Source organism: Curcuma longa, chromosome 4, assembly GCF_044706935.1.
Source record: "Curcuma longa cultivar G26 ecotype Majalengka, Jawa Barat chromosome 4, ITB_CL_G26_1.1, whole genome shotgun sequence".
Lineage (NCBI taxonomy): Eukaryota > Viridiplantae > Streptophyta > Magnoliopsida > Zingiberales > Zingiberaceae > Curcuma > Curcuma longa.
In genome coordinates, this window is record NC_133864.1 from 15,761,668 (window position 1) to 15,785,876 (window position 24,209).

The 24,209-nt window shown below is 38.9% G+C and overlaps 4 protein-coding genes across 4 annotated transcripts; 3 read left to right on the top strand and 1 right to left on the bottom strand.

Moving 5' to 3' along the window:
• LOC141826780 (patatin-like protein 2) lies at positions 1–5,827 on the top strand. The gene is made up of 6 exons (XM_074714081.1): positions 1–147; positions 250–431; positions 498–687; positions 4,918–5,079; positions 5,180–5,488; positions 5,576–5,827. The coding sequence occupies exons 1-6, from the start codon at positions 1–3 to the stop codon at positions 5,825–5,827; spliced, it is 1,242 nt and encodes a 413-aa protein (XP_074570182.1).
• Positions 5,828–10,895: 5,068 nt separating this feature from the next.
• On the top strand, positions 10,896–12,623 carry LOC141827165 (patatin-like protein 2). Its single transcript, XM_074714415.1, has 6 exons — positions 10,896–11,042; positions 11,145–11,326; positions 11,430–11,619; positions 11,728–11,889; positions 11,982–12,284; positions 12,372–12,623. The coding sequence occupies exons 1-6, from the start codon at positions 10,896–10,898 to the stop codon at positions 12,621–12,623; spliced, it is 1,236 nt and encodes a 411-aa protein (XP_074570516.1).
• Positions 12,624–16,134: 3,511 nt separating this feature from the next.
• LOC141826778 (patatin-like protein 2) lies at positions 16,135–17,995 on the top strand. The gene is made up of 6 exons (XM_074714079.1): positions 16,135–16,302; positions 16,384–16,565; positions 16,657–16,846; positions 16,937–17,098; positions 17,207–17,512; positions 17,605–17,995. The coding sequence occupies exons 1-6, from the start codon at positions 16,156–16,158 to the stop codon at positions 17,854–17,856; spliced, it is 1,239 nt and encodes a 412-aa protein (XP_074570180.1). The 5' UTR covers positions 16,135–16,155; the 3' UTR covers positions 17,857–17,995.
• A 495-nt stretch (positions 17,996–18,490) lies between these two features.
• LOC141826620 (polyadenylate-binding protein RBP47-like) lies at positions 18,491–23,802 on the bottom strand. Its single transcript, XM_074713883.1, has 6 exons — positions 23,392–23,802; positions 21,620–22,073; positions 19,943–20,010; positions 19,726–19,856; positions 19,495–19,591; positions 18,491–18,880 (listed from the first exon to the last, which is right to left on the bottom strand). The coding sequence occupies exons 1-6, from the start codon at positions 23,719–23,721 to the stop codon at positions 18,734–18,736; spliced, it is 1,227 nt and encodes a 408-aa protein (XP_074569984.1). The 5' UTR covers positions 23,722–23,802; the 3' UTR covers positions 18,491–18,733.
• Between the last annotated feature and the right edge of the window lie 407 nt (positions 23,803–24,209).

Genomic DNA, 24,209 nt, shown 5'->3' on the forward strand with positions numbered 1-24,209 from the left:
ATGGCGAGCGATGGACCTCCGGCCGATTCCGCCTCAAACCCTCCGCCATGCCACGGGAATATGATCACCGTCCTTTGCATCGACGGCGGTGGGATTCGCGGGCTGATCCCCGCGACGATCATCGACTTCCTTGAATCGGAACTGCAGGTACGTACGCACGCATGCATGCAGTCATAAATTTCCCTCCTTTTTTTTTGTCCTTCTGAACGATACGCACTGAGAGATTCAATTATATTGTTGGTGTTGCAGAAACTCGACGGGCCGGATGCGAGAATTGCTGACTACTTCGACGTGATTTCCGGCACCAGCACCGGCGGCCTTATCGCCACCATGCTCGCCGCTCCAGGCGACAATAACAAAGCACTCTTCGCAGCCAAGGACATTGTTCAGTTCTATTTGGATCACTGTCCCAAGATTTTTCCACAGCGCAGGTTAATTAGTGTATATATATATATATTTATAATTTATGAATTTTACTATTTATTTATATATTTCAGATCTGGGTTCCTGAGTCCCGCACTGAACTTGGTGGATGCTTTCAATGGACCAAAATACGATGGCAAGTACCTCCGCTCCAAGATTCAAGAACTCTTAGGCAACTCAAAACTAAGTCAAACATTGACCAACATCATCATCCCTACTTTTGACATCAAACTTTATCAACCCATCATCTTCTCGTCTTTTGAGGTAATTAAACTAACCCCACGCTTCGTCTTAATTAATTACATAATCTTGTTGTGAGTAAATAATCCTGATAAAATTTGAGTTACAACGTTTAGTTTTCTTGATAGTTATCTAAGACTTTTTCTTCCCTAGTTTATGGCTTACGTGGTGTAAAGTTTATGGGTTAAGTGACGTGCACATCTTATCACATCTTGTGTATAAATACAACTCCAAATAATGTAGAGAAAGCAATTCACTGCAATAAAGCTTTTCTCCTTTTCGTTGGGTGTTATTCCTCGGTGCCTTTTCTCATTTTTTTTTCTTTGCTTTCTGCCGGTGTGGTTTTTGTAGATTCTGAGCCAACAATTGGTATCAGAGCCTTGAATCCACGATTCTACAAAAATGTCGGGCATCCCACAAGCTGCTGCGAAGGAGAACGGCGGAGTGCCATTTCTCTATCCAATGCTAAGCCCTCACAATTACACTGTGTGGGCAATCAAGACAGAGGCGATCCTTGATGCCCAGGGAGTCTGGGAGGCGGTAGAGCCAGCAGAAGGAGCCCAGGTAGATGCAAAGAAGGACAAAAAGGCACGTGCATATATCTTGCAGTGTGTCCCCGAAGACATCCTTCTCCAAATCGCAAATAAGAAGACGGCGAAGGAAGTCTGGGATAGCCTCAAGACGAGGTATCTTGGTAGTGATCGGGTGAAGAAGGCACGCGTACAAACATTGAAAAGCGAGTTTGACGCCCTCCGGATGAAGGAGAACGAGTCGATTGATGAGTTTGCTGGGAAACTCAGCGCCATGAGCAGCAAATTCTCCACCCTTGGTGCCACGCTTGAAGATTCATCGTTGGTAAAGAAGTTACTCGATTCTGTCCCTGATAAATTCTTCCCTATTGTTGCCGGTATTGAACAGTTCCACGACCTTGAGACTATGCCGTTTGAGGAGGCTATAGGGCGACTGAAGGCGTACGAGGAACGAACACTACGACTACATGGCAACACCAACAACACTGAAGGTGAGCTCCTACTTACTCATGCCGAATGGCAAATGCGACAGAAAGGGAAGCAACGTAGACACTTCATCAAGAGGCAAGGGGCATGGATCCAACAATCACAGTCGTGGCAATTGGCGCGGACGTGGCCGTGGCACGCATCGCCAAGACAGTGCAGGAGGCACTAGCGGCAACAACAGTGGCACTCGTGACAAGAGACATATAAAATGTTTCAATTGTGAGAAAATGGGGCATTATGCGTCTGAATGTTACAACAAGCGTCGTGATGAAGCTCACCTCACTTGTGCCACCGATGAAGAGCCAGCACTGATGATGACCGTGTCCCACGAGGAGTCTCACACAAGGCGTGAGCAGCAGGATATCATTCTACTCAGCGAAGAAAGGTTCCTACCGGATATGTATCGCAATGTTAAGAAAGGAGACGATAAAGACGTCTGGTACCTTGACAACGGTGCCAGCAACCACATGACCGGCCATCGCGAGAAGTTTCAAGAATTAGATGAAACCATCACCGGGAGGGTGAGATTTGGCGATGGATCAACCATTGAGATAATGGGCAAGGGAACGGTTGTGTTCGAATGCAAGAATGGCGATCAGAAGGCTCTCCACGAGGTATACTACATTCCGAAACTTTGTAGTAATATTATGAGTCTTGGTCAATTGACAGAAACTGGGAACGAGGTGTACATGGAAGGAAATACCATGAAGGTGATTGATAGGAGCGGGAAGCTCTTGATGCGGGTAAAGCGAACACAAAATCGCTTGTACAAGACAACCTTGAAGACGTTCAAGCAAGTCTGTCTCATAGCAAGCTTAGAAGACCCAACCTGGTTATGGCATGCAAGACTCGGACATGTCAATTTCCAGGACTTGAAGCTTTTGGGGGAGAAGAAATTGGCAGTTGGTGTGCCACTATTGCCCCAGCCAAACAAGTTTTGCGAGGTGTGTGTGATGGCCAAGCATGCAAGGTCACCATTCCCGTACCAAGCAAACTTTAGAGCAGAGAAGCCGTTGGAACTTCTTCATGCTGATATTTGCGGGCCAATCTCACCATGTACACTCGCCGGTAACAAGTATTTTCTTTTAATAGTTGATGATTTCACAAGGTGGATGTGGGTATTTGTATTAGCAGCAAAGAATGATGCATTCCAAGCATTCAAGAAGTTCAAAGTCTTGACGGAGAACAAGACTGAATACAAGATCAGAACACTCCGAACAGACCGAGGCGGCGAGTTTCTATCCACGGAGTTCACTCAGTTCTGTGAAAATGAAGGAATCGAGCGGCATCTTACGGCTCCCTACACACCCCAACAGAATGGTGTTGTGGAGCGCCGTAATCGCACCGTGATGGCCATGGCAAGATCGCTCCTCAAGGGTACACATATGCCGGCAAGGTTCTGGGGAGAGGCGGTTAGGCATGCTGTCTATCTACTAAACCGTCTCCCAACTAAGGCGCTAGGAGAGCGTACCCCATTTGAAGCTTGGATGGGGAGGAAGCCACATCTTGCTCATTTGAGGGTGTTCGGCTGTGTTGCATATGTGAAAAACACAACCCCTCACCTTAAGAAGCTCGACGACAGAAGTTCACCCATGGTATACTTGGGTGTCGAGGAAGGCTGCAAAACTCATCGGCTATTTGATCCAAGGCGTGGCAAGCTACAAGTAAGTAGAGATGTCATATTTCAAGAAAATTGTGAATGGACATGGAATGCAGGTGCTAACAATGAAGAAAATTTGCCGGAGTTTATTACGTTGGATACATCCTATTCCGACGAGGCGATTGTTGCAGCAGATGTTGAGGCAGGGGTGGAAGATGTCACACCACCACCAGTAGGCGTGGTGCCCATGACAAGAGTGTCAAGTCCATCTACACCATCATCGACAGGAGCATCAAGTCCATCTACATCATCATCGAACACTCATGCAACTACCTCACCTGAATCTGATGAAGGGCCAGTCCGTTTTAGGTCCTTTGCTGATATCTATGCCAACACTGAGGAAGTAGTTGGTATTGATAAAGAAGAGAATGAGATAATGCTGATGATGTCTGAAGAGCCGACCTGTTACCAAAAGGCTGCAACCGAGGCTTGCTGGTACGAAGCAATGAAGGAAGGAGCACGCCGCCCTGCTCCTCGATTTGTGATCCCACGGAAGGAGAAGATGCCGCAGGTGCGGATCGTCGCCAAGAACTTCATGGATATGGTGGCGGCTTTGCCGGCTGTGAAGCTGGACAAGCTTTACGACAGTGCTTTCATCTGCGAAGCCGTTCTCAGATCATTGCCCCCTATGGCTAAGAGGTACATTTTGCAAATGCTGTACATTGATACTGCAATAACAGCAAAGTCAGTGGAAGAGTGGTTGCTTCCTGATGGGTTTTCCAAACACAAAGTGGCCATTGATAGGTTGCCTCAACTGAGGGTTTTCCTTGAAGTTAATGACAGAAAGAAGGAGACAAGCTATAAGATAAACCCAAAGTTTCAGATCAATATTCAAAAGCACCTTGTGAATGGTGGGACTTTACCTAGAAAACCAATGCCATTGAGTACAACCGTAAGATTACAAATCTTAGAGGATCTTGAGACATATGCCTCAGAACAATGGGAGCGCTTCTTGTTGCAGTTTATAAATTCTTCTCAAACAGAAAAATTGACAAGGTTCAGTTCTTCCATAATAAAGGTTTTCCAGCGAGGGCTTCTAAGCTCCAGGGAAAATAAAGTCCCCAAGTTAATTGAGAATGGCTGACAATTTCTGCTGATGGATACGAATGCACTGCCAGGAGTGAAGTTAGTTGCCATACGACAACTACTTGGCATTCATGATTTACAACCATATCAGGATTAGGGGGAGTAATGTTATAAGCAAATAATCCTGATAGGTTTTTAGTTAACGGTTTTTGATAACTTCTAGGACTTAGTCATGCTTATCCTACGCTGTTAGTGGTTTATCATTTCCTATTTTATAGCTTACGTGGCATTAGATTTGTGGCTTAAGTGACGTTGATTCTTATCCTTGTTTTGTATAAATATGAAGCAGAAGTATGTAGAAATGCAATTCACGGCAATAAAGAATTTTCCTCTTCTCGTTGGTTGTTTCTCCCTCGTTGCCTTCTTCTTTTCCGTTGTTTTTTTCTTTGCTTTCTGCCGGTGTGGTTTTTGTAGATTCTGAGCCAACAAATCTTGGGAATTAAGATTTTGTATAGGTAGATGGTGATCGATATAAATGTTGTTTTTTCGCAGACGGAACAGATTCCGTTGAATAACGCTCTTCTGTCGGACATCTGCATCAGCACCTCCGCCGCCCCCACATACCTCCCGGGGCATTACTTCGAAACCCAAGACGATCAAGGAAATACGAAGAGCTTCAACCTCATCGACGGCGGCGTGGCGGCAAATAACCCTGTAAATTCACACACGAACATCTAAATAGATATATATTAATTCTTCTCCTAATTAATCTAACAAGGAGCTAATTCTTATATGTGCCATTGATCATGAACAGACGATATCCGTCTTGAGCCAACTAACGAAGCAGCAGATTCTGAAATCGAATACGGATTTCGAATCGTACCAACCGGTCGACTTCAGTCGGTTTCTGGTGATCTCGATCGGGACCGGAGCAGCCAAGCAGGAGGAGAAGAATTATACCGCACAGATGAGTTCGCGATGGGGCTTGCTCGGGTGGTTGTACAACGGAGGAAGTAGTCCCCTCATCGACATTTTCTCCCAGGCGAGCTCAGACTTGGTGGATATCTATACAGCACATGTGTTTCAGGGGCATGACAGTGAAAGCCGTTACCTTCGCATACAGGTACGTATTTAACAAAATAATTAATAAAATATATCGCACCAAATTCATCGATTCTAATTGAAACAAACAAACTAAACTGAATGATAGGACGATACTTTGACCGGCGATGCGACTTCGGTGGATAAGTCGACGGAGGAGAACTTGCAGAATTTGGTGGGGATCGGGAAGAAACTGCTCGAGAAGCCGGTGTCGAGAGTGAACCTGGAGACAGGGCTGTCGGAGCCGGTGGTGGATGGGAAGGGAGGAACCACGTCGAACAGAGATCGACTCGTCAACTTCGCCAAGAAGTTGTCGAACGAAAGGAAGCGTCGGCAGCAGAGTTTGGCTTCCATTGCATGACAACTGTTGATCCTGTTGATCTCTGAGCACCATCATTAATTAATGTTATTGGGATTGCACCAATTTATCTAATTTGTAAGCGCTAATTAATTTGTTTTACCTATTCAATGGAAGCACTTAGTTATGTTCCGTAGGAAAACTCGGTACGTAGTATAATGTATAATGATTTTATATTGTCCAAGTGAACAGCAAATAAGACTCATTTGTTTTAATATAATCCAAGTAATTGGACGAGTATCTCAGAGCTTTAGACTCAATTAGTTATAAAATTAGATGACCTTCTTTCTTAATTTGCCTATGGAATAACTTTGAAAGTGTGCGTGGTTCCGTCCTAAATTTTTTATTTTATTAGAGAAAAATATCATACAATACGCCATAGTTAAAATTCAAACCGTGAGTATAATACTTTGTCGTTGCATTATGCTTGAGGGGACATATGGATCTATTTAATTTCATCTTCTTGGTTGTCCAAGTGAACTAACCATGGTATCATCTGAAAGAATTAAGTCTTCATTTGATACATGCTTATATTTAAATTAACATCAATAATAATTATCATTAAGAAATAAATTTCAATTATGTGATCAATACTTATAGCATCAAAGGGATTTAGATATTAGATGTTGATTCAATATATAGATTCATTAATAATCTGATTCGTTAATATTAATGAGGTATCAATCGATTATGAGTTTTTATGATGGAGGGTCCCTATAGGATGAATTTGATATGTAAGGGAGAAGTCAAGCTCAATTTTGGCATGATGTTGAGATCTTGCTTTGATTTTTCTTTTTCTTTGGACTCTTTCCTATTAAGATCAAGTTTAAGTTGTTGCCCACTCTTAATTATAGAAGACTTACGATGCTTGCAAGAATTCGTATGACGACAAGTAAAAATCGTGCCATTGACATTCGATTTCAATTTCGCCTTAATGACATTCCCATCCACTCTACAAAATTTCAGCAAAACACTTATTAATAAGCTCTTCCGGCAAACTTAATAACTAAGCCGGTGAAAACAGTACAAATGAGACACTGTTCTCTCATGAACATATCGATATGTTTAATTTCATCTTCTTGGCAAGTGAGTTAATTGTAGCCCCCACGGGCATAACTGTATTGGTATTTAAGTGGTAGATTATCATGTGAAAATAGGAATCAAATCTCTAGAGGAATAATTCTTTGAGAAATAAATTCTCTTCCACTTGAAGAGGTTGCTCGGTCATCATGATTTACCGACATTGAGGGGCGCTTGAGGGGAGCATCTTCACATTTTGCCACAAGTGAGCTAACTGTAATATCATCACTTTTATAGCTCACACATGTAGCATCCAGAACCCCAGCTGGGCTCTTGGCACGGCAGAAACTGATGGAATTTTGTTACTGTATGCCTTATTCTTCATCAAGTTCATCTTCATTACATCTTAAGACCTTTTCCTGAATTCATTGAATAAAACCATTAATAAATTTGGATATATAGAGATTATCTGAATAAGTGAGGAACACAGGAGAATAATCTCACATTATCTACATGTATCCAACAAGCTAAAGTATTGTCAATATCCAGAGTATCATAAGCTTCCAGTGCTGACAGTCCACTGCTGCAACAATTCCAGAAGGCTTGAAATCCAAGAAATGAATGCCTGAAGTTAACTGTTAGTCAAATCCCTGCTAGGCTTGATATATTGCATATCAAATAGGTTACCAACCTTTAACAATGCCCATAATGAGGTTCACAGAGGAAGAAACTTTTGAGACCCAGGATGCTAATGCTGTCCTCGCTTTGGGTATGATCTCCATGGAAGTTCTGCTCTTCCACGCCAAGCCCCAGGATGCTATTGCTGTCTTGGAGCTGACACCCATTGGAACCAGATGAAAGGCTGAATATCTTTCTTTCGTTTCTCCTCAGAATACCCTCTTAATTTGGATATAGAAACAGTGAGGCCGAACTGCAGCAGTGGCATAGTAACTGATGCTATGTTGTGGCTTCGGCTTGGGAACGGGTGAAGAGAAGTGTAACTGTGGGTTAGGGGAGTGGTTAGAATTGTTACCTCCAATTAATTAATTTAATAGATTTTATATCAATTGGATTTATTTAATTTTAATGATAAAATTCGATGGATTTAATTGATTATAAAAAAAATTAATTTATTTGATTTTGAATAGTCGATGCACTTCAAATGGATTACTCAGAGAGTCAGAGTTAATCATAATCATGCAGAAATACAATAAGCCGTGGCCATGTAAGATCCAGGTTGAGCTGCGCGCCCTTTATCAACGGCCCGGCCCACAAGAAGTTCATCATTAGTTTGTCTGTTAAAATGAGACAAAATGCTTGAGCATTTGATCGAGTTTGAGATGATAGCCCCGGGCATAGCTGAATTGGTTACGACGTAATAGACTTGCAGAAGAGGGCAAGGATTCGAATCCTGGCGAAGCCAGACAATACTCTCCTGCGTCATGACCAATTACAGTTTTTCGATTTACCTCCTCACAGATGGTCGTGGGGCCGCCCGAGATGATAGGATAACTCTTAGGATGCGTTTGGTTCAAGTTATGATATATGACCTTGGTTATGTGATTACCAGGTAATCACATAACCAAGGTTATGGGGCATAAAACATAACTTAATGTTGTTTGATTTACTTTATTTATTTGGAGGGAATAAAATAACCAATTTTATATTTACTATATCACCCTTCATTCAATTATATTTTAATATAATTCATTAAATTAATAAGTATAATTTGTTAATTTTATTTTAATAAAATAATTCATTAAAAATAATTATTTTAATAAAAATTTATTAAAATAATAAATATAATTTGTTAATTTTATTTTTAAAATTTTAAAATAAATAAATAAATATATATATATATTAATAAAATAATTTATTAAAATAATTCATTAAATTAATAAATATAATTCTTTAATTTTATATTTTTTAAATTTAAAATAAATTTATATTTCTTTTAATAAAATAATTTATTAAATTAATAAAGATAATATGATAATTTTATTTTAATAAAATAATTCATAAAAAATAATTATTTTAATAAAATAATTTATTAAATTAATAAATATAATTGGTTAATTTTATTTTTTTAAAATTTAAAAAAAATATTTTTTTAATAAAATAATCTATTAAAATAATAAATATAATTCATTAATTTTATTTTTTAAATTTAAAATAAATTATTTTTTAATTTATAAATATTTAAATTAAAATTTATTGAATTATATAATTTAATTTTAATTAGATTTCATAGTACTTTTTAATTGACTTAGTTTTAAAATTGGAGGGTAATCATGGAAAAAATTTCGTTAACCTCAGAAATCATAGAAAACCTTAGGCTGCCAAGGTAATCATATTACCGAGTTATAACCCATTTGCTGATGTGGCGATGATGTTATATTATTTAGAAATCAATCATAACCTGAACCAAACAAGGTTATCAACGATAACCTTAGACAGATAACCAAGGTTATCATTGATAACCTCCAACCAAACGCCCCCTTAGTTTATAGACTAGCATATGCAAGATATTTGAATTCGATAATAAATTATTTAAAAATAGCATATGCAAGATATTTGAATTCGATAATAAATTATTTAAAAACAATCATACAATAATTTTAGACAAAACTATCGATCATATCGTGAGCCACGTGTCCTTCACTTGAAAAATAAAAAATTCTTTTTAATGTATTGTTGATGTGGGAGATTGACCCGTAGATTAATTCTACAAAGTTAGGTGCTGTACACGATGTTCTCGTTCTTTTATATCAATATTTTAATTGAATAGTGAGTCCAGATCTGCACACTTTTTATGTACAACCAAAACAGGAAGATAGAATTTATCATCTCGACGTTCTCGATCGTCCATTAAAAAGATAAGTTAAAAAATTACAATTGGAAACAGCCCCGCAGAAACACGTTTTATCTACAACTCAATTTTGATCCAACCATCTCTGATAAATAATTCACTGAGGCGTACGTCTCTGCAAGTTGAAGTGCTCGTCCATGAACAAATTAAATAGATACACACTTTATCTACCATTGCCCAAGAACATCACCTATTTATTTATTTTTTAAATTATTTTTTTTATTTTCGTAATTCACGATTGATTAATTTTTGAAGGTGATCGGCTGGCCCGTTTAAATTTTCTATCGTTCATTAAAAAAAATTCAGGAAATATTCACATTGAAATTTGAATCCACTGACAATCGACCTTCTTGGATCTGCTACCCATTCGAGGGGAATTCTTCACAAATTTGCCGCAATTGAATTTTAAACTCCATATGTCAAATTTATAATTGGTGAGTTTAATTATTTCACCATTGTCACCAGGGGCACGAAGAAATATTTTTCATCGAAGTATTCATTTCAGTCAAGGCAAGGTGAAATCCGTCATCACAGCAGTCCCACACCTTCGCCAATTTCTTATGATCATTTATGAGGAGGTAAATCGGGAATTTACTGCAGTTGACTATGATGGAAGAGAGTATTGCCTTGATGAAAATTCGGTCCTTGCCCACTTTAACAATTCTATTTCATCGTAACGAACTCAACTATACCGTAACCAGTTTTTCACCGAGGTATCCATAATTCATGTATACGATGTTGTTGATAACTTATCAAAATCTATTTATACTTTAAAGAGGGCATTTCAATATATGACCAATAAAGTATGAGTCAAAAAATGAAATTTAGGTGGTCTTATAAATCGAAGAGTGCAGTCAGCGGAAGAACACATCATCAAGTTCTAAGCGTACATGTACACCAATTAAATTATTGGTGGATTCTCATTTAATTTGCACGTTTTCTTTGTTTTTCAGCTTATGCAATGTATTCTGATCATTTCATATATAGTTGCATGATTAAAACGACAAGACCCCCACTTAAATTATTGTGCTCTCGCTGCTTATCGTTCTATATATTCATCTCTCTTTCTCACGATCAATCAATGAATTACAACAGCAGCTAATTTAGCTCCTCAAATATTCTATATATCTCTTTCGCTCTTACAAGAACAGGAATAATTACATATATATATATATACACACAATGGCGAGCGATGGAACTCCGGCCGACTCCGCCTCAAACCCTCCGCCATGCCACGGGAAGAGGATCACCGTCCTTTCCATCGACGGCGGTGGGATTCGCGGGCTGATCCCCGCGACGATCATCGACTTCCTTGAATCCGAACTGCAGGTACGTACGCACGCATGCAGTCATAAATTTCCCTTCTTATTTTTGTCCTTCTGAACGATACACACTGAGAGATTCAAGTTAATTATATTGTTGGTGTTGCAGAAACTCGACGGGCCGGATGCGAGAATTGCTGACTACTTCGACGTGATCTCCGGCACCAGCACCGGCGGCCTTATCGCCACCATGCTCGCCGCTCCCGGCGAGAATAACAAAGCACTCTTCGCAGCCAAGGACATTGTTCAGTTCTATTTGGATCACAGCCCCAAGATTTTTCCACAGCGCAGGTTTATTACTAATATAATTATATATATATATATATATATATATATATAAAAGAAAATTTTTGTAATTTATGAATGAATTTTACTATTAATTTATATATTTCAGATCCGGATTCCTGAGTTCAGCACTGAACTTGGTGGATGCTTTCAGTGGACCAAAATACAATGGCAAGTACCTCCGCTCGAAGATTCAAGAACTCTTAGGCAACACAAAACTAAGTCAAACTTTGACCAACATCGTCATCCCTGCTTTTGACATCAAACTTTCTCAACCCATCATCTTCTCCTCTTTTGAGGTAATTAAACCAATAACCACACGCTTCGTCTTAATTAATTACTTAATCTTGGGAAGATTTTGTATAGGTAGATGGTGATCGATCGATATTAATGATGTTTTTTCGCAGACCGAACAGTTGCCGTTGCATGACGCGCTTCTGTCGGACATCTGCATCAGCACCTCCGCCGCCCCCACATACCTCCCGGGGCATTACTTCGAAACCCAAGACGATCAAGGAAATACGAAGAGCTTCAACCTCATCGACGGCGGCGTGGCGGCAAATAACCCTGTAAATTCACACATGCACGAACATCTAAATAGATATTCTTCTCCTAATTAATGTAGGAGCTAATTCTTATATGTGGCATTGATCGTGAACAGACGATATCCGCCATGAGCCAATTGACGAAGCAGATTCTGAAATCGAACACGGATTTCGATTCGTACGAACCGGTCGACTACAGTCGGTTTCTGGTGATCTCGATCGGGACCGGAGCAGCCAAACAGGAGGAGAATTATACCGCACAGATGAGCTCGCGATGGGGCTTGCTCGGGTGGTTGTACAACAGAGGAAATACTCCCATCATCGACGTTTTCTCCCAGGCGAGCTCAGACATGGTGGATATCTATATAGCACATGTGTTTCAGGCACAAGACAGTGAAGGCCGTTACCTTCGCATACAGGTATTTGACAAATTACAATAATTAATCATCAATAAAATCGTGCCAAATTCATCGATTCTAATCGAAAACAAACAAACTGAATGATAGGACGATACTTTGACCGGCGATGCGACTTCGGTGGATAAGTCAACGGAGAAGAACTTGCAGAATTTGGTGGAGATCGGGAAGAAACTGCTCGAGAAGCCGGTGTCGAGGGTGAATCTGGAGACAGGGCTGTCGGAGCCGGTGGTGGATGGGAAGGGAGGAATGACGTCGAACCGAGATCGACTCGTCAACTTCGCCAAGAAGCTGTCGAATGAAAGGAAGCGTCGACAGGAGAGTTTGGCTTCCGTTGCGTGAGAGTTGTAGTTACTGTTGATCTCTGATCGCCATCAATAAATAATGTTGTTAGGATTGCACCAATTTATCAAACTTGTAAGCATAATCAATTTGTTTTAGCTATTCAATGGAAGCATGTGATTGTTCTGTGGTAAAACTCTATAGTATAATGATTTTTTATTATCTATCTATCTATCTACCTACCTAATAATATAATTTATTAAAAAGTTTTAAAAATCGGATAGATTCTAATGAATGTTCAACTCTACTGATAATCGGCTTTGAAGTAACGCAGAACCCTGGCCATGTAAGCTCCAGGTTGGGCCGTGCATCCCTTTATAAACCTTACGGCCCACAAGAGGTAAATAAGGATTCAAAGGTAACAGAGAGTTCATATATATAGGAGATCCTTCGACTTAGTCAATGCAGGATTATGTGGCATGATCCAAAATTTAGTTAACACAGATCTCATCAGTCTTCGACCAACCGAGCTAATCCAACTAGCCAAGTAGAGTAGAACCGACCTCCCGTGGAGTCTTTCCAATAAAGATCAAACTCTTGAGAAGTCTTCCCAATAAAGCTAAGATTGATCTTCCGAAGAGTCTTATTAACAAAGATTGACCTCCCTAAGAATTTTTCCAACAAAAGTCGACGACCTCCCGAGGAGTCTTCCCAACAAAGGCTTACAAAAGGATGAAGTGGTTATCAACATAAAGGGATATGGTGGTTATCATAACATGAAAGGATGCGGTAGTTACAATGAAGCGAGGTGCATGTCTTAGGCTTTTGTCTATGAGGTGCGTCCCTTGGATCTCTCTCCCTCTCCCTATATAAAATAAAGAGGGGGCCCTCTCAAGATCATCATCTACAGTATCATCTAATTTCATCATCACATTTACTCTATTCTTTACTTTGTATTTATATTATTGCATTTGGAGCTTCATGATCACTTAGGCATCGAATGTATTTTACCAAGATAACTCTCAGTAAGCCCTTTGATGCATATTATCTCTCACAGAATTGACTACACTTCAAGAAAACCTTCTACTCAACGTGAGCATGCTAACTCATTACAAGCCGATTTGACTGAGGAAAGCAAATCCAGTGGCAATTGACGTGGCCAAAGTCAACCGAAGGAAGTTCCATGAAAGTTGATCCATACTAGTTTTGTGAAACGAACTTTCAGTTGACTAAGTCAAGGGTCTACCAAGTGGACCTTTACATTCTGTTTGGATGGACGAGAGAAGGTTCATCAATTGAAAAGGAAGGGAGCGGAAGGAATGGAAAGGGATAGGAAGTAAGTATTTATGTTTTCCTTGTTTAATTTGGAAGGAAGGGAAGATTCATTAATGTAATATATGTTACCTTAGTTTGGAGGAAAAAAAAGAAATGAATGTTAAATATGTAAGGTTACAAAAATACATTTCATTATTAAAATAAATCTATATGTAAAAAAAATATGTAAACTTATGGATGTAAGATTATTTAAAAAAAGCCTATGTATTGCATGTAAAAACTAAGATATGAAAGATCCTAAAAAAGATAATGTATGATCTTTGGATAATTAAGTCTCTGTCCCTGTCCTCAAAGGAGAAAAAGAACAAGATTAGGGTTATCTGTCTCTGTCCTCTTGAATTTTATCCTCGAAGAGATATGCGGCAAGAGCTGATACCGATGTCGTGGAGTGCGAGCAGTTGGACATTGATCGATGACAGAGCGCATTGTGCGAGGAGCGACGAAGTTAATTTGAGAATTAATATTTTAAAATAGAGATAAAATTGGAATAAAATATTTTTGAGTTTCTTTTCCCCTTCCTTATATTTCAAATCGGAATGTAAGAAATTGTATCGATTCATAAGTGAGGGAAGGGAGGGGAGGATAAATAAGGAAAAGGAGAATTTTGATACTTGTTTGGGATGGAGTGAGTTAAGGAAGGAAAGGAGAGAGAAAGGTAAATTTTACCCTTCCATGCTCATGAATCATTAGAATTTCTTATATTAATTTGGAGTGTAAGGAAAGGGAAGGGGAACTCAAACAATATTTTATTTTAACTTTATCCCTATTTTAAAATATTAATTCTCAAATTAATTCATCTATTTAAATATCTCATCTTTGCGTCGTTGCTCTTCACACAATGCATGTCGTTATCACCCAGTATCTAACCACTCGCACTTTACGACGTCGACATCGCGTCGGCGTCGACGTCGGCATCGCGTCGGCGTCGACGTCGGCATCGACGTCGGCATCGCGTCGACATCGGCTCTTACCACAAATCTTTTCGAGGATAAAACTAAAGGATAGAGATAGATAATCCTAATCTTCTTCTTCTCCTCTTCTAATGACAAAGACTTATCCAAAGAGCATACGTTGTCTGTTTTATAACCTTATATATCCCAATTTTTACATGCAATATTGACAGAATTTTATAATTTCCATCCGTCCTCTACCTACCTTGCCTTTTTTAAAAAATGAAGGTATTTTATAATTTTATATATTTAATATTTATTACCATTCTTTTCTTCCTAAACAAGGTAACACATGTTACGTTAATGAACCTTTCATCTCTTTCAAACAAGGAAAACATAAATATTGTACTTTTCCTCCCTTTCCCTTTTTTCTCTTTGTTTTCCTGTCCGTTAATGAACCTAATTCTCTCACCTCATCCAAATAGAGCGTCAAACGGAACGTTAGTTATCTCCGCATTAATATATATATATATATATTATTAAATTTTTATTTTTTACAAAATCACAAAATAAATAATTTTTTTTAAAACAATACATTTATTTTTAATTTTACAAAAACTACTTTTCAAAAAGATAAAATATAAATAAAAAATATCATAATTTCGATTAAAGTGATCAAACTTGTTACATGATCATTATTACACAAATTTAAAATTTAAGCATTTATAAATCATCATTTAGAATATCATTTGGATTCAATAATAAGTGATTTAAAAATAATTATATACTAATTTTATACAAAATTACGCTGTAACATCATTTTCTAATTAAATTTTTAATATAAATAAATAACAATATGCGATGAATTTTTCATTTATTATTTTGAAAAGTAAGTAATTCTTTTTTTTATCTGAGATGGCCAAAGTTGACCCATATGTAGATCACTACGAAGTTAGGTGTTTTAGACGATTTTTTTAATTCTTTTATATAAATATTTTGATCCAGCAATGCATCCAGATCTGCACGCTTTAAAGCTGCGAATTCTGATGGCCCGTTCACTGATTATTGCCATAGAAACACGTCATGTTCTAATCGTACGCCAATTAAATTATTGGTGGATTCCCATTTGCACGTTTTCGTTGTTTTTCAGCTTCTGCAATGTATTTTGATCATTTAATATAGTTGCATGATTAAAACGCCAAGCCCCACTTAAATTATTGGGCTATCGATCGCAGCCTCTCTCTCGTTCTATATATTTGTATCTCTTTCTCACGATCGATCAGTGAATTACAAGAGCTAGCAGCTAATTTAGTTCCTCAAATTCTATCTCTTAGCTTTAATTTCCTCCTCCAAGAACAAGAATAATCATGGCGAGCGATGGATGTCCGGCCGACTCCGCCTCAACCCCTCCGCCAAGACACGGGAAGAGGATCACCGTCCTTTGCATCGACGGCGGTGGCATTCGCGGGCTGATCCCCGCGACGATCATCGAGTTCCTTGAATCGGAACTGCAGGTACGTACGTACGCAGGATTTTTAATTTGTCCTTCTGAACGATACGCACTGAGAGATTCGAGTATATTGTTGGTGTTGCAGAAACTCGACGGGCCGGATGCGAGAATTGCTGACTACTTCGACGTGATCTCCGGCACCAGCACCGGCGGCCTTATCGCCACCATGCTCGCCGCTCCCGGCGAGAATAACAAATCACTCTTCGCAGCCAAGGACATTGTTCAGTTCTATTTGGATCACAGCCCCAAGATTTTTCCACAGCGCAGGTTAATTACTAATTAGTATATATATTTATATATAATATGAGAAATTTTTGTAATTTATGAATGATTTTTACTATTTATTTATATATTTCAGATCCGGGTTCCTGAGTCCAGCACTGAACTTGGTGGATGCTTTCAGTGGACCAAAATACGATGGCAAGTACCTCCGCTCCAAGATTCAAGAACTCTTAGGCAACACAAAATTAAGTCAAACTTTGACCAGCATCGTCATCCCTACCTTTGACATCAAACTTTCTCAACCCCTCATCTTCTCCTCTTTTGAGGTATAATTAACCCCACGCTTCGTCTTAATCTTGGGAAGATTTTGTATAGGTAGATGGTGATCGATCGATATTAATGTTGTTTTTTCGCAGACCGAACAGTTTCCGTTGCATGACGCTCTTCTGTCGGACATCTGCATCAGCACCTCCGCCGCCCCCACGTACCTCCCGGGGCATTACTTTGAAACCCAAGACGATCAAGGAAATACGAAGAGCTTCAACCTCATCGACGGCGGCGTGGCGGCAAATAACCCTGTAAATTCACACACGAACATCTAAACAGATCATATTCTTTTCCTAATTAATCAAGCTAGCTAGGAGCTAGCTAGTTCTTATATGTGCCATTATATTGATCATGAACAGACGATATCCGCCATGAGCCAAGTGACGAAGCAGATTCTGCAATCGAACACGGATTTCGAGTCGTACGAACCGGTCGACTACAGTCGGTTGCTGGTGATCTCGATCGGGACCGGAACAGGGAAGCAGGCACAGAAGAATTATACCGCACAGATGAGCTCGCGATGGGGCTTGCTCGGGTGGTTGTACAACGGAGGAAATACTCCTCTCATCGACATTTTCTCCGGGGCGAGCTCAGACTTGGTGGATATCTATACAGCACATGTGTTTCAGGCACATGACAGTGAAAACCGTTACCTTCGCATACAGGTACGTATTTAACAAAATAATTAATTAATCATCAATAAAATCGTACCAAATTCATCGATTCTAATTGAAAACAAAAACAAACTGAATGATAGGACGATTCTTTGACTGGCGATGCGACTTCGGTGGATAAGTCGACGGAGAAGAACTTGCAGAATTTGGTGGAGATCGGGAAGAAACTGCTCGAGAAGCCGGTGTCGAGGGTGAATCTGGAGACAGGGCTGTCGGAGCCGGTGGTGGATGCAAAGGGAGAAACCACGTCCAACGGAGATCGACTCGCCAACTTCGCCAAGAAGTTGTCGAATGAAAGGAAGCGTCGGCATGAGAATTTGGCTTCCACTGCGTGAGAGTTGTTGATCTCTGAGCACCATTAATAATTAAAGTCGTCATCTTTTATATAATAGTCATCAATAATTAATTAGTGTTGTTGGGATTGCACCAGTTTATGAAACTTGTAAGCGTAATCAATTTGTTTTAGCTATTCAATGGAAGCGTGTGATTGTTCTGTGGTAAAACTCTATAGTATAATGATTTTTTTTATTATCTATCTATCTATCTATATAATAATAATATAATTGTTTATTTAGCCGCCTCAGCTTGAATCAATTCTTTTAGTTAATTTTGGAAATAAAATTGCATTTATGCATGAATGTTGGTTCGCTTACTCTAACCAGTCCGACATTCAGCGCTCACACACAAGTTACCTTGGAGAATAAATGAGAGAGAGCCTCTCCCTATGCATTTGTTCACAACATCAATACTTGTGACACAATATAAACCAATAACTATGCCTTGAAACTATGCATTATCCACCACGTTTTATTTCCATTTAAATTTCTAACAATAGCTTCAATAATATTTACATTATATGGGTTACCTTGTTGCCTTGAGAGAGTCATGAACCACTAGCTGTTCAATAGATCCCTTCATGAAAAGGTAAATGAACAGAAGTATGCACAGACTTGTAATTTGCTAACGCACATTCCTTGATTTGAAACAATGATTATTACAAATCACACGCTAAACACGGACGACATCTTGTACTTCCATACCAATTGAATTTGGGCAAAAACTTTAGTAAGAACCTTGAGTTCATAAGTTTACAGGCACAACAGAAACAGATTTTTGAATTTTTATTTTTTTTTCTAGTTCACTATCGAACTACCATTAACCTCTACTTAGAGATGTCAGCGATCTCCAATCCGGGTGCCGGCGATAAATTCTCTAATTCACTTGTTGTTGGTTGCCGTAAAAAGGATAAGCCCCGTAGGCAAATGCATACATGCCAGGATAGTGAGGTAAACTATACCCATCATACGCCTGCCCGACGTAGTAAACACCATTCCATTGTCTGCCACGTTCAGCTCTCGACTGCAAAAACAAAAACACAAACACAAACAAAAAAAAAAGGTAAAAGAGGGTAATTAACAATAAGAACCGTATACATTGGCGGCTATTAATCCTCAATCTAGATGTATTATCGGTGCTAATGTACAAGTTAAAACTGAAAGGTGAGAATGAGTTTATTTAAATATTTAAAAGAAGAGATGCGATAATAATAATTGCGAAATGGACCTTAATGAAGCTTCATATGTATTGGACCTTAGAGGACGGAATGGATGGACTCTGGTGGATTCTGTGTGCATCGGAAACTAGTGCAGGTAGTAAAGAATCTAACAAATGTAGTAGTAGTTAAACTATGAGGCTACAGAGGATGATCTATATAAAGATCAGATAACTGAATGCAACGGAATGAATCTATCAACTTGCATCTCCTCAGATACATGCGTTCCTTAGTTCGACAAGAGGACTATTATATAAGAATTCAATCAACTCCTATCTCTCCTACTTTACTCTTTCCCACTCTTCTTACTGTTCTATTCTACATCACTGATACACAACTTCAGAAAATGAACTCCTTTACAGGAGAAAAAAAATGTAATGAATATGATCGGTAAAACAAGGACTAGAAGTGGTGACTCTACCTGTTTTTTGGCAGGATGACGACCCCAGGAAAGGCGAACCTTTTGCTTGCCAATGACAGTGCCATTCAAGTGTTGCAGAGCTTCTTCAGCATTACTTCTGCAATGCATTAAATACTTATAGAACATTAATCTATATATAAATACATTATGAATAAACAAAGTATCAGTAGAATGTAGAAGATGAAAGTTATTGCGCATCGCCACATTTGAAGAAACAAAAGTAAGTAATACCTATGAACAAACAGCACAAAACCACATTGCTTTCCAATGGGAATTTTGACCGAGGTGATTTCACCGTACTGAGAAAAGGCTTCCTTCAGATCATCTTCAGTGACATCAGGATCAAGTCCACCTACAAATACCTACAGCAGCAATTTTGTTGTTAAAAGACAACAACAGCACCACTAATGTGATACTTCTGTGGCAAATATGGACGAAATCTCATTACTGTTGTATTAGTTGAATCTACATCTGATTGGGCGAGAGCTGCAGATGCACCACTTGTTCCAAAACCACCTACAGCATTATTTAGAAAATTAAACATTTAGGGAAAAAAGAAGGATGCATAGTGAAATGAAAGAAGAAATAGAAGAATGTTTTCTTGGATGTTTATAAGTCAAATCCTTCACATAGCACCAATCAAATGGGCTAAATACAAAACAATGGCTACGTAAGGCGAGGCATTTGAATCAAGGTATGTCTGAGATTGAAAGCCATATGCTGGCACAGCTAATATAAAAATGCCAAAAATATTAGTTAAAAAATTAGAAAATATCACTGGTTATTTTTAAAATTTTGAACTAGTATCTAGGATCAGACTAAATGTATGGTCATTAAGGAATAAGAAAACTACATAATGAGTACTTCTTGAATTTAGTTGAGTCCATATTAGAGTCTAAGCAGTTTTTTATCACTTAAGATTTCAACAAATGACGGTCATAAAATGTTGTGCAGTAGCCATATGACATAAACCTACTCTAAAGTAGGAACTGAGTCTTAATCTGTGTCGATGTAAGCAATTCAAGTTCAAGTTAGCAAACAAAAGTGTGCTGGTTAGGGTTTTTGATCCTGTGCTTTGAACTGCAAGAATAGTTTCTTATAGTTCTCATGGGTGCAAAGACTCGTATCTGTCCTCGTGGGGTATCTGTCCTTAACAGGACCAAATACTATCAAGTACTCAGTCTTGTATCTGTCCTTGCGGAACCAAATATATTTGAACCCAGCAAGGGTCCTTGGAAACAGACTGCACTACAAGGTCTTCCTTAATTCTATTCATATTGTTCCTTAAGACTTACTCAGCTTATGCGAAATTGGCTCAGAATCCACAAAGCACTTCCTCTTGCAATGTGATTTGGCTAAATAGGATTGACTGATAATTATCCCTGCATTGCACTATCAACAACCTCGTCACTGCTATTTGGCAGGTGCATACCTCACGGATTGACTAAAAGTGCCTAATCTTTGGAGTCATTATTAGCTGGACCAATGCCATCTAGAAGGAAAGGAAAATAAGATTTTATACAAATACTATGAGTCAATTATGCAATCTTCTACAGCCTGATCAATTATGCATTACTTAAAATGCATGAATGCTTAATTATCTTATTTTGTTTTTGTTTTTTTTTCACTTGATATCCTATAATGTTTTCACTGCCATCCTATAATGTGTATAACTACTTTTAAAAGACAGAAGTAAAGAAAATGAAATAATAATAATAACAATGAGGTTGTAACTAAGTTTTGCGTTCTTACAAGTTCTAAACACGAAATGCCGTTCCAGAAAGTGTAGAAAAGAGAGACTACCCACTATCCATGTATTAGACAGAAAATTCAAGAAGAGTATACAATCCTATGGTTATAATTTTCAGAACTAATTTGTAGCACTTGTCATCCGAGTAATTCATAAAAGAAATACGATAACTCAATCATCTCAAGCCTCAAGGAATTAGGGCATTACTTAACCAATTTGTTTGATGACTTGTAATCAATATCGAATGACCGTTGAATTTAAATGGATATCATTATATAGGACCAGCTAAGAGTGGCTAAATATGTGCAACGATTGCAGAAATTGATCAATATACTGTTGAATTTGCTAATGTCGAGGAAAAAGATGAATACATACCAGAGAACTTTCTAGGTGTAGCAACACCAATGCGCATAGGCCTGGTAGAACAGTAAATACCATTCATCTCTGCAATCGCAAGTTTTCTGTCATTCTCATCTCCAAACCTTACAAAACCATAACCTTTTGAACGGCCAGTGTTTGCATCCACAACTACTTTTGCACCCTTTACTGAGGAATATTTATTAGCAAATGTTTCTTGCAAAATTGCATCAGTGACGTCAGAAGCTAAATCGCCTACAAAAATAGAATGACCAGAAGCCAGATCTGAATTTTTGTCACCCGTACTAAAAGAGGCCCAATTTAACCTAAAAGGCTGATCTGTATTCGGCATTAGACGGCTACTGCTGCTCTGAAGTAATTTTTCAGCTGTCACGTGTGAATGAAACTCAACAAAGCCATAACCTTCTGATTGTCCTGTCTGTTTATTACGAATAACCTTTATTGAAACAACCTGTGCACAAGTGTCCTATCAGTACGCAAGCATAAGGTTACATGATTATAATTGAGTCTCATATATGTGGTTACATGATTATAATTGAGCATCCTATATGTGGTTACATGATTATAATTGAGCCTCATATATGTCTAACAACTGAAGACCAGGAAAAAAAAACAAGTGTCCGCAAATGTCAACCTTTTCATCTGATGCGATAATCCATGATAAGAAAAACTAATTATTTAACATGTCTTAGTTTATCTCATATAAAAAACACAGTGGCAGGAAACCGTGAAATGTCACTACTAATAAAGATCCTTCAGTTCCTTTCTTCGTTCGCTCCATCCATTCAAGTGAAAGTTAACAAGCGGTGCATGCCCCAACTAAAACGAAAGTGCGGACATTTTGAGTTTCGACAAAAGAAGCCCTCAAAATGCGAACACTCAACTATATGCTCATGTACAGCCTATTGGCATTCGCGATTGGCTTCTTTTAGAGAAGTCAGAAGCCACTAGTTCTATGCAATTGATTCTCTAAATAAAATTTTGATCCACAGGATCAGCTATTCCGCTGACCAAAAAAGGTGGTGGATGCCCCCAGTTTTAGCTTTTTCTGTCTATATTGGCCCATTACACGGGCAGGTTGCAAAAAGAAATCTAAATACCAATAGTAAGTTCCTGACATTTAAAAATAATAACTGAGAAAAAGATAAGATTAAATCAGAAATCCTAGTTTGATATCCATGTACATATTTTTGGCGAGAGGAAATCTTTGTGATGGTACTACTATTTTCTATTTTGATGAGAAGAAGAAGGTGTTTGGACAAAACACTATTAATATCCAACTCTAAATGCTGGTCGGGTAACATACCATGTTAGTGTATGCAATGCTAGCTGGGCCAAAAAAGTCTCATTTTTTTTTTCACAATCATAGCCTTAATGTAGGGAAAGAAGAAGAAATTATATTTAATTAGAAGAACGGAGTGCTACATTCTTCCCAAGCAATTTTTCTCTTAAACGATAAGAACAATCAAGACAAATTATCAAGTTAAATAGACTCAAAACAAATTAAAATTCACTTGAAAGATTTTACCAAATTCAAGCCAAGATTTCACACTTCCTATCAATATCACAATATCACTCGCTAGACAATCAAATAGCTGAATCCAATTTACTAATGGGATCGAAATGACTACCCTCTGAAATAGAAGATACTACGAAACAAATAAAAGGATTCAGCCAGATCTAATTTCACGCTGCGATCAAAGAGGAGAGATATTTCATCAAAGGAGAAAGAATAGCATCACATGGAGGTAAAAAATGAAAACCCAGACCTCGCCGGTATGCACGAAACAGCTGCGGAGGTAAGTTTCATCCATCCAATACTGGAGGTCCCCCACCCAGATGGTCCTCTTCTCATCCTCTCCCGCCTGCTCCCCGCCCTGCTGCTGGCGGATCGATTTCGACGTGGGCCGAGGAGGAGGAGGAGGAGGAGGTGTGGGGGGCTGGTGGTAGGGCACGAACGGGTGCCCGTAGGACGCCTGTATCGACGGCATCATCGGGTGCTGCATCACCACGGCCGGCGCCGGGTACCTGACCGCCGACCAGGGATGGGGAGGCAGAGGCGGAGTACGCCGCGGATCTACTCCGGCGGCCAGTTGCATCTCTGCGGAAGGCGGTCAGATGAGGACGGCGAGCGAGACGAGCTAAGCCACAAGAGGCGAGGGAGAGCAAAGGGAGAGGCAGAGGAGAGAGACAGAGATCTGGAGGTGGGGGCGGAGAAGGGTTTAAATATGAAGCGGCTCCGGAAAGACGTTTGATACGGACCGTCGGATTAAAAGCAAGAGTAAGCGATCACTGATGATCTGTTCCCCAAACTTCCAATGCCGCGGTTTTGACCAGATCCGCGTTTGTCGCTGGACTGCTACAAAATCGGGCCCGATTTATTGCCTAACGACATTCGTGCCGGTATGATACGTGAAATAATCTAGGAGTAATATTTTCAATATAAGGTATATAATGAAAGTCAAATTAAATATTGACATGTAATAATTGACATTTCCAATAATAGCTATATATATATTAAATATTTATAATTGAGATCTTATTTCTTATAATATTTTTAAAATCATCCGACAGAGTTAAGGGCTAT